This window comes from Seriola aureovittata, chromosome 19 (genome assembly GCF_021018895.1).
Source record: "Seriola aureovittata isolate HTS-2021-v1 ecotype China chromosome 19, ASM2101889v1, whole genome shotgun sequence".
Taxonomy (NCBI): Eukaryota; Metazoa; Chordata; class Actinopteri; order Carangiformes; family Carangidae; genus Seriola; species Seriola aureovittata.
Window position 1 is genome coordinate 15,939,592 of NC_079382.1, and position 10,989 is coordinate 15,950,580.

The 10,989-nt window shown below is 40.0% G+C and overlaps 1 protein-coding gene across 1 annotated transcript; it reads right to left on the reverse strand.

The window, feature by feature from the left end:
• Positions 1-2,075: 2,075 nt before the first annotated feature.
• Positions 2,076-8,290, reverse strand: tmem151ba (transmembrane protein 151Ba). The gene is made up of 2 exons (XM_056363556.1): positions 6,997-8,290; positions 2,076-3,864 (listed from the first exon to the last, which is right to left on the reverse strand). The coding sequence occupies exons 1-2, from the start codon at positions 7,081-7,083 to the stop codon at positions 2,422-2,424; spliced, it is 1,530 nt and encodes a 509-aa protein (XP_056219531.1). The 5' UTR covers positions 7,084-8,290; the 3' UTR covers positions 2,076-2,421.
• Between the last annotated feature and the right edge of the window lie 2,699 nt (positions 8,291-10,989).

Sequence of the window (10,989 nt, forward strand, 5' to 3'; positions counted from 1 at the left end):
AACACCAGATCAAACTGAAATGTCTGCATAGCTGCGTAAACCTAAAGTTGAAAAAAAGAAGCAATGACCAAGTTGTGGGATGTTGTTGCAAACAGAATCCTTGCCCTTAATACGATCCTGAGTTTTAGGGGCTTGCATAGATGACCTGGTTGCGGAAACAGGTTAAAACAGTTTACAGACTGTTTTTCTTTGAAACTCATTTGTTGAATGAAATGGGAGGTTTGATAGAATCTATATATTTTTTCATGTCTCACTTCCTTTGACTATTTTCAGTGCATTCGCTAGTATTGCTATAAAGATAGTCCACAACTCCAAACCTACCACCACACATGGAATGTAATGAGTATGGCTCGTTGGTCACAATTTACAGTACAAGCCCATTATTGTGAAGACAAGTCGTAACAGGAAGAAACACAAAATGTCTGACCACAGGAAAGATTCACACTATTCTTAGAAATTCAATGATTCGGATGGTCCTAATGGCAGAAAATGCTCTGCCAACAATCCATGCCAGGTCAGCTTTCACTGCGGGTCTTATGAGATGATGACTGGCTCGTAAATAAACACTTCTGCTTTCTTGAATGAGCTCTGTGCTTTTTTTCATCCATTAAAGTAGAACTAAACAACCATTTATAAATGTTGCACACTTTGAATGATGAGTTGTTTTTCACTGCGCTGAGTTGTTGCATTTTCAAAGCTAATTCCTACCAATACCTCTTTCAAAAAGTTCTAGCATGAATGATTTTTAGCTCTCTTTAAACATTTATTTTTGTGCATGGCTTGGCTGTAAAACAAAATTCACCATGACTAAGAAACTACATGCACTCAGTTGAGAGGAAGTATTTTTTTAGTTCTTTAAAGTAATCCTGTTATATTATTAAATCTGACACTATCAGTAGTGAATCCAGGCCTCTGCCTATTTCTAGCGTCTTTGATGGCCAGCTCTCTGGCTGTCTCTCTGATATGCATCAGCAGCAGCATCAGTAGCAGCACAGAGCTGGCTATATAAGAGCTGTGTTACATTATGAACAAAATCATCTGCAGAATATTTAGGGTCTGATTCTTAGGACGTTTTGTATCTTAACTACAGTAATAACATCAGGTAATACAACATGTTTCTCCTGTACATTGTACACCATGTTCTATTATGAGTGTAAATTTCACTTGTTTAAATAGGATGATGAAGAGATGAGATGATTTAAGTTATGGTAGCTTATGCCTGTCAGTAACAGTTGATCGCTAGGCACTTAACTAAAGAGGTAGGCAGAATAAAAAATATTGCCAAATATGAAAGTAAATTGATCTTTGAGATTTTAAACTAGCTGAGGTGACACAGATCTATCAATATTATGGTGAGGTTTATTACTATCTAGTTGGCCATTATACAAAATGTACAGTTTACAGTGAATAAGAAACAGTTTGAAGAAGTGTTGTTCATTCAGTTTGATGTTCTCGTGTCCTTTAGCCTTCCTGTGCTAAATTATTCATCGACTGTGTTACTATATTTAGCAAGCCGAGAAGTATAATGTCATTGGAACCAAGCTGACTTCAGCTAACTGGTTATTTTGGCGTCTGTATCAGACACTTATTTTTATGCTATGGAAATGTGTTCCTTTTTTTAGAGGATTTCTATGAGCATTGACTTTGAATGAACTGATTTAAATCACCCAGTATCAAAAAGTTTTACATGCAGATGTTTACATTTTATATTCGGGCCCAAGTTATCTTCACTTTATAAGAGCTGTAAGACGTAGTTTATTTTAGCAAAACTATTTAGTCTTGTTATTTATGCTTTGATAAGAAGGCTGATATCTTTGCATCTTCCCTCATGATTTGCCCAATTCACATGACTCACATGATGTGTGTGTCAATTCATTTATCAAAATTTAATTTCTTCATTCATTCATTAAATGTCATATCCCTTTCATGTCTCTGCAATTTCTTATGCTACCATTGAGTCAGAACCCATTTCAGGCTCCAAATACTAGAACATGTTGACTCATGTCCTTGCAAATTGTCTGTGACTAAGATCTACAAATATGGCATTTACAGTAGGATGTGACTCCTCTTAGTATTCCTTGGTTATTTGACTCTTTATTGACGCTGTACGTGACACTTTGGCAGTATGGTCCTTTAAAGCCGCATTGCATTTTAAACAACAGTCTCATCAAGACCATCAAGTCTGTTTTCCCTGACATATTAAGTGTACTGTAAGGACTTTCCCAGACATACTTTTCCTTCTGTTTGTTTGAGGCGACAGTGCCTTTAGAAACTTGAACAAATCCTTGTTTGTGGTAGCTTGTAGTAGTAAAAGAGGGAAGAAGCAGAAATCATTATTATCCTAACCCAGGAGTTAGGAGGTTTCTTATTCTGTGCCTGTATCATTATATTCTTTGCTCAGACAAGTGTGGCAGCCGTGGGTCATAGTGAGGTCTCTACACAGGAGCCGTTTCTGTGCAGGGAGTGGTGGTCGTGGTTGAGGCAGCCCTCGTTGCGATGTACAATGAGCACTGGGAAGTACAGAGCATCCTGATAGGCTGGAGGGTTCTCCTCACTGGTCTGCTGGCCTGACAGACAGCGCGTGCTCTCTGTGGGGCAGGACTGCTCATTCAGACTCCCGCTACTCCTCCACAGGCAGCTCCGCCTGGAGCCGTACAAGCGGCCAAGTGAGAAGCGGCTGGCGCTAAAGGGGATGCGGGGGCTCCCTGTGTTGCAGATGCTGAGGGCGCTGCGAGAGAAGATGGAAGAGCTGCTGATGGCACGGTGGCAGCGTTCACAGTTCTGCCTGTAGCTGCCATAGCCTCCACATACGGAGTAGCTGTTACAGCTCCCTGAGAGCTGGGCCAGGTCCATGAGAACTGCCTCTGAGTAGCTGGGCACCAGCTGCTGGTTGGAGCGGATGTGCCACTCCAGCTCTGTGCTGTCGATTGTGTTGACTCTTGGGATGTGTCGGCAATACGGCCGCTCTTCAGATGGTGTTGCTGGCACATAGTCAAAACCAAACAGCTTTTCTACATGGTAGTGTACACAAGCAGTGCGGTACTCTGTCAGCACCCGCAGAGGCCAGGAGAGGGTGAAAGCAGCTGCCAGCCAAAAAGTGGAGTTAGTTGCGTACCAGGGGAGGTGACTAGGGTCAGAAAAGGCAATCATATACTCTTTAAAGTCTACATTCTTCAGATGCATTCCCTCACGGGCCTCCATGTAGTCATCCAGACCCTCATTCTCTGTGAAGAACCTGGCCCGCTGGGTCAGATAGGAGTTCTCTGACTCCACACTGGCAAAGCTAAAGCACTTAGTGAACCTCAGCCTGGTGATAGGGAAGCCCTCCAGGCCCAACAGGTGCTTTGAGATGTCCTTAACCCCACAGTTCCCATAGTCAAACTCCGCCTCAGCCACGTGGGTGTTGACTCGCTCATGGTACACCTGTGTAGTGGTGTATGCATCTCCGTTACGGTAGCGCGTCACCTGCCGTGTTCTCCTCACATAGTGATAGCTGATGGCCTTCCACCAGATGCAGGGTGTAGCCTGCTTCATTCGCTGGATGCGCTCGGCTACAGTGTCCACATCCACCTTGTACTGCAGCTCATTCCTGGTGTAGCAGTGCCAGCACTCCACCAGGTAGACCACATAGAGCATGACCAGGAAGGCCAGAGGGATGTAGATGTAGCCGTTGGAGCAGGGACTGTCGTGGTACATCATGGATTTTCCCTTGTAAGCACTGTCGAAGGAGAGGCGTGTGACCTTGGTCACCTGGCACCAGGCCATCACCCCGACGCAGCCATACATCAGCAGGGACAGCAGCAGGCATTTCCAATGGGTTTCCTGACACAAGGATTTAGTCAAGGACTGTTTCTGGGGCCGCTGCTACAAGATGAGAAAACAGAAAAACGTTACTAGAAAAATACTGTATATTTCTCACCTGGAAGTAAATGGTACATCTTTGTGTATTATTAACAAAACCAATGTGTGTGTGACAAAATACTTAATAACATCAAAGCAATGAGGAACCACTACACATTTTTAATATAATATTGTGATTCATTTGATAAAAATGAGTATGACCTAAAAATCTGTTAGAGATAAAGTTAGACAGAGTTAAAAAGCAGTGGCCCACATATAAAATATTTAAGTAAATTTTCTGCATTGTAAGTGCTTTTGCATAGTTTATGCATGAGCTGTGAGCCAATTTCTCAAGTCTTGGTCTGTGCTTGTTATGATCAAAAGACCCCCTCACGTGTGTAATCAAATTCAAGAAAAATGTCTGATTAATGCAAAAGTTCAATGTTACCCATATACCTTGTTTTCAGTGAATGGCCCTGTGAGCTTCTGGCTCACTGGTGTGTGGGTGTGCACAGAGCAAATGTTACCTCTGTTTATATAAATATGATATGAGAGTTTAAAAAAAAAAAAAAAAAAAAGGAGTAAGAGAATGGAAATATTCTGAGGGGTAGACCCAACATTTAATGTCAAGCCAGCCAGAAAACAGCAGTTGTTTGACTCTGGCAGCATAAAGCTGGTGCCATCCTTTATCACTTCGGGCACAGCAAGCCCCACTGCCCGCATCAAGAGCTAGTCACGCCTTTTGGGAACACAGCTACACAAACCTGGCAGAGATTCAAAAGCCCCAGGAAAGATGGATTATAACAAAATTCATTCAAAAAAATTTGCATAACACATCACACTAAGGCAGAGGCTGCTGTGTATAGACAGCCAACACTTAGGATTGTACTGTAGCAGCACTGATTCAATTAAAAAACATCTATCACATAGGACAGCCCATAGGTCAGCTCCTACATATGAGTGACCACAACAGTCACACAACCAGCACCACTGCATTGATGTATTGAATTCAACACATCAGCTCTGTGGCTCTACGAGTGACAGACGAGCGTAAATAATAGATGTTCTTTCTCCATAATTATCTTCCCCACCTTGGTCACATGGTTCCCCAAGTCCCTTACCAACCCAATGTTACACCCCACGGTGCAAAAGGGATTAACACTGAAATTCCCCTTTGAGATGAACCTACTGCAGGAGGGGTATTTACTCACTAGTATCCTGTGCACGCTTGACAACCATAATCAATACAACATGACATACTTTGTGGCTCATGTTACATTTTACAGCCCTCTGTTTAAGCAGCTGGAATAATGATGAACAGTTGTGTGGCAGGAAATAGCATGTGCATGTGAAACAGTCAAGCAAAAATGTGCCTGCGTTTATATGGAACGCAAATGTACCTTTATGTTGCAGCTTTTTATTATAAATGTGCGGTTAAATTAAAGCAAACCTTGAAACAGCAGTCATGTACAGAGATGTTTAGACATGTAAATCAAGGTGTAGCGCGCAAAAATTCAACTGAGCAAGCTTCACCCTTCACCTGAAGAATAATATCATTAGGCGAACTGACAGATTCAGTGACAGCTGGTGGCTAACAAGATCATTATTATTTCTATTGCAACATACGACATTTCAATTGAAAAGGCCCTGCTTGAGATCAGAACAGAGATGTTCATTAGGCCTATGCATAGCAGAAAAGTGACTCATCACATGAACACAGTGGTGTTGACACCTTGAACACATTAGACAAAGAAATTCCTCTGGCCTGTCTGGTTAGCAAGAAGGACCTTTTATTCAGAGGTAGAGCAAACCTCATGTATCTGTGATGCAGGGATGCAGACAGATGCAAGCAGAAAAAAATATCAGTACATTTATTGGTTACAATATGATTTCAATGTGTTCTCCTGGATTTAACATCTGCCTCTAAATTGGAATAATGTCGATTTGTGTTCTACACAAATATGGTGTAAGATGGTATAAAAAGCCTCTGAAGTTTCTTATTCTGAGCCTGTATTTTTTCTTTCCTTCATTATATTCTTTGCTCAGACAAGTGTGAGCACTGATACTAGTTGTGTTGTATGTGTTTTATAGTCCTTTCACACAAGAACACAAACAATTTGCATTCAGGCTTTAAAAAGAAACTATAAACATACAGAGAACATGTAGCTTATAATGTATGAGCACTTGAACATGAAAATATCCATTAAAAACAAAAGGCATTAGAGACAAATGAAAGCTGTTGTGTTAGTATAAAATCCATAAAACAGCCAGTTAAGAAACGTGATCAGTATTTTAGAAAACAAATGTTCCAGTAACAACCTTTAAGAGTTGAGAAGCGTCACAATTTATGGGACCACTGTGGTGCCTTTAACTAAGTGCCTCTCACACTCATGGACACTTTCTCTTGACATAATAAGAGCAGCTAGGTTACATAAAAACCCTCTTGTGTAATGGAGATGTAACTTGTCCAACATGTGTGTTTGTAGGGGAAGTCTACACAGTGACAGGTAAGTAAAGACTTCTGATTACTAAAAAGGATTACATTTGTTACTCAGGCAAAAAAAAGTCTGTTGTAGTGGCATCAAAACAAAAAAATATGGTCAGTTATTCTAACATTTCACATTCACCCTCAGAGAGTGTATAACTCACTATCTGGAACAAACCCACAGATTTAGTTCCCGCGAGGAGTTTTCTTGTGGGAAAATAACTGTGGAAACATTTGAACAAAACAGCCCATTCTCACATTCTCTGACTGTAACAGCATCATTTTCCTGACGACCCGTTTGGACCTTTTCCAGGACCCACAAGAAGTCCCTGAACCCCATTTTGGAAACCACTTGTCTGGAGGGGAGACAAACCGGGAGGACATGCATGCACGTCCACAATCTCGGGTGCGCGCTCGGACGCACAGGTTCATATGCATTACTGTTTATTAGCCCACAAGTACAATTACTGTAACATAGTGTAATTCCCATGTGTTGCATGTACATTGGCTCCAATTAAACCCTACTCTGCAAATTCTGATTATTATAGTGAGATTATTGTGATTCCACTGTAATATCAATGAAATCGGTCACACTAATGAAAGGCTGAATTTGCTCCACATGCATTAGGGTAAGGGAATTGGCCTCCACACTGCAAACAGTGTTTCCTTACCTCCTCTCGGGGGCTGTCTGACTCCTCTTCGGGGACGGTGGTGGTGGTGCTGCTTTCACTGGCCGTTGCAGCCGATGCTGGGGACATGATGATGAAAACGGTACAAAAACCGGGGCATGGATCTCCTGTTGGGATAGGGGTTTTCCAAATCACACTGGAACACAAACACACCGAGAACCCCTTTGCGCATCATCCAAAAGAAACCAGTTCACTCGGAGCCCAAATGGAAACGCTCAAAAGACGCACCATCCCAGCGTCTTCCAGGTGGGCAGACGTCGCTGGGTATAGCCTACGGGAATCCGCTCATTGTGCCTCACAAGACCACGGAATCAGAATAGACTGAGAGACTCCTCCCGAGATGCAATGCCTAGATGCTGATGAAGAATGCTGCAAGGGATGCAATGTTAGGAAATGGCAAAGGCAGGCAGACAGCTCCTCTCCCTGTAGGCAGTGCCCATGGCAGCCAGCGAAGCTGTGAAGCAGGACAAAGACGACAGGCAGCGGCACGTGTGCGCAGCCACCCCGACACAACAATGTAAATAACACACACACATCCCACTTCAAGTAAATCACAACCGCACACAGAGGCGGTGCTGCACAGAGGAACCCACCCCCTGCATCCCATTAGCTGCATGACCTTGTCTCTATGCACCAAAAGATTATTATATTCCTGTACAAGGCTGCAATAGTAGGAAAAATAATCAAAAAGAGCTACTGAGAAACATACAGGTAAATAAGTCTTGACATTATATTTCTTTATAGATAAAAACAAACCATTAAATCTCCTCAGTAAACTCACCACAGACACACTACATAGGGGAAAACAATGTAAATGCATATAGTGTAATAATATCTAAGATCTTCATGTTTTGATTGACCATAGTTTGTGTATTATGACATTAAGACAAAACATTAATATATTCAGTATTAAAAGCACATAAAATGTAGAACTAAGTAGGGCCTATGGGAGATTTAAGGTATGAGTTGTTTATGAGATTAAGGTATATGTTTTTCTTTCAGTAATGTATTTTATACTTCAGGTTAGTGAAGTTCAACTCTCATCAACATATTTCCATTTTGTTATGAAGATAATTCTTTATTCTGTTATGCTCTATGCTTCACAACAAAGTGTAGATATCTTTAAGCTCATGTGTCACAAATGAAGTTTATAAAAAAGTGTGTGATGATTTTGGCAGCAAATTTCTATATTAAACTCTTATCCAGGTCGAATTTTTCCTGTCATAAAAATAATTACCAAGATGACACACATTTATGAAAACACTTGGGTTTGGGTTTGGAAATCAAATCAAATCAAATCAATCAATCAATCAATCAATCAATCAATCAATCAATCAGTCATAATCTCCTCACTCCTGATACAAAAGATCTCATTTCCTGTGATGAATCCAAAAGGCTGCAGTGAACTGAAATATGGTCCAATTTAATGTTTATCTGATTTTATTCACTATGACTGACTTACTGTGGCCAGAGGGACAAGTGGCAACAACTGGCACAGCTTTAATGAGTTGTTATGGGAAAGCAGAGGGTGGCGCAGTCATAAATACTTAGAAATACAATACAATAAGATTAAGGATGTATAAAAGCATATTTTACATTCTTCCCATTCCTTCCATTGTAACACCACTGTTTAAACATGAACCATTTACCTTATAATCCTGGCACACAGGCCTTTGTTTATCATAGGCCACAGTAAGGACATTGGACTGGACTGCTGGCACAAAATGGAATAAGTAAACATAACAGTAGATGACATGAAAACAGATGGCAGCTCTTGGCAGCAGTAAAGGTTTCTCTCTGACAGCCACTATTGTTTGACTGTATTTATGATGAATCTGGTTCTCTCAAAGCAGAGCGCAGTAGCTGTGTGAGTGAGCCCTCTAAAGGCCAAACCACAACAAGCGTGTTCCAAAATAGAAAAGGGAAATAAGAAGTGATAGCTGGGTTACTCCTGAATGTTTGGGAGGTCAGAATTATAACATTAACCCCTGCTTACAGACATTACAAGCCTTGGCCCAAGACAGAAAATGCTGGACAAATGTATTATTTTATCACGTATTGATTCAGATAGATTAAGTTATTGTTTCAATATGTCAATGGAAATACAGAGCTGCCACACCAGTAGGCTGTGTGAAACAAATATTGTGGTGTTATGTTACACTGTATTTCAAAGTGTGCATTAACACTACCCGTCACCCTACACGAGAGTCCACAGCACACACTTCAGCACTAATGAATATTCAGTGTCACAGTCAAATTAAATTAGTCAGACGTGTGTGAATCAAGTTCAGGTTTTGTAGCTTCTCAGACAAAGGCCAAAAATCCCATGAATAATAATGTGTCTGTAGTTTGTTGCTGCTGCCACACACACTGGGTGTGCTGTGAAGAACCAGACTTCCTGTTGTGACTTTAAAAATAAAACTCACGTCTGTCAAAAGCTTGTTTTGGGGAATTCCGTGTAGCAAAAGGACAAGTAGTGGTCATGGTGTTTTTGTGAACAAATGAACATGACTGCATGTGAGACTTGACTTACTTGAGATGAAAAACCTAGTAAGATCCAAGAATGATAAAAAAAAAATGACTACATGCACACAGATTCAGAATTTAATTATGAAGCATATGCATTAAAATGTCTTGGTCTATGTAAAAAAAAAAAAAAAAAACACTAAAAATCTTTTATTCATACCTTCATTGATTTGAAAGACTTGTAGTTGACCTGCAATTTATATGTGAGGACTCAAGACTTCACTTGGACAAATACTTAAAGGACCATATTAGTGCACTGGCAGGTTTTAGCTATTTAACTACAAATCATGTATTCTTCATATATTTCCTGAACATTTTGGCCTTGAGTTGATTCATATTTATCAATGTTAGATTAATGTTGCATGATAATGCAGTTTGGTCTGCAAGTCTGTAATAATATAACTCTTATAAACAATATAACTAGTATAATTAATATAACTCTTACAAACATGCAGATTTGATGTTCACAGTTCAAGTCAGGCCACTGCTCAGATTTATGAAAAATTAAGGTCATGAGTCTGTGATCTCTGAAATAATTTCATTAGGTTATTTGGATTTTTATTAATGTTTCATTTATTCAGTAAGCTGTTCAGATCTAAATGCCTCCTCGAACCCTTGCACATTTGTCTATTTACAGTAAAGACCAGGTTCAGAGAAAAAAAGGGGAATTGCAAACCAAAAATAAAAGGCCGCCAATATAGTCACACTGAAACTGTAAGTTTGCAATCCCAGTTTTCTTTGCATTTTCATTAACACACAAAATGAATCCCATGCCTTTCTCCACACAGTCAGGAATATTGGCTTAGAATTAGTCACATTTAAAGTTTCTCTGTGGAGAGTTTGACCTTTAGTAGCACTATGGAGCTGTTTTTCTATGCATCAGCCCTTGTTTTGTTTATCTCACACAAGTGCTTGAGGATGCAGAAGAAGACTGCTTGATAGTAAACATGGGTGTAAACAATGCTGAATTAAAAATACTTAAAAAGCTAGAGCACAAAGTTATACACAATGCATTTTGGTGATTAACACTGTAAATGTTATGGCATTTCATTATATCATAAAATGATAGCTATTTCACAAAACCAACACACATATAAATAGCTTTTGTAAATTGCTTTATAATAATCATGGTATCTTGTAAAAAGAAGAAGAAGTGTAAAAAGTGTAAAAAGAAGAAACTGAAACATAGTTCATTTACAAGAAAACTGCACAGGGCAACTCTTAATATAGATTGTTTAAAAAATACTAGATTCGGCATATAAACTATTCATAAAGCATTGTTGTAAAATTGGCAGAATGTGTAGGTGTGATGTAAACGAAAAAAAGAATGGTATCGTTTACAGAAATTATTTTTCACTTTTATTTTGAAAATAGCATCACTTCCGCTAGTCGCGTTTTTCTAGTTGTAGCGTGTGTGTGTGTGTGTGTGTGTGTGTGTGTGTGTGTGTG

Bases quoted from the DNA above. Each gene is read 5' to 3' on its own strand.
- tmem151ba (XM_056363556.1), bottom strand. From the start codon at position 7,083: ATGTCCCCAGCATCGGCTGCAACGGCCAGTGAAAGCAGCACCACCACC. The intron at 3,865-6,996 runs GTAAGGAAACAC...CTCATCTTGTAG, and splicing joins CAGACAGCCCCCGAGAGGAG to CAGCGGCCCCAGAAACAGTC.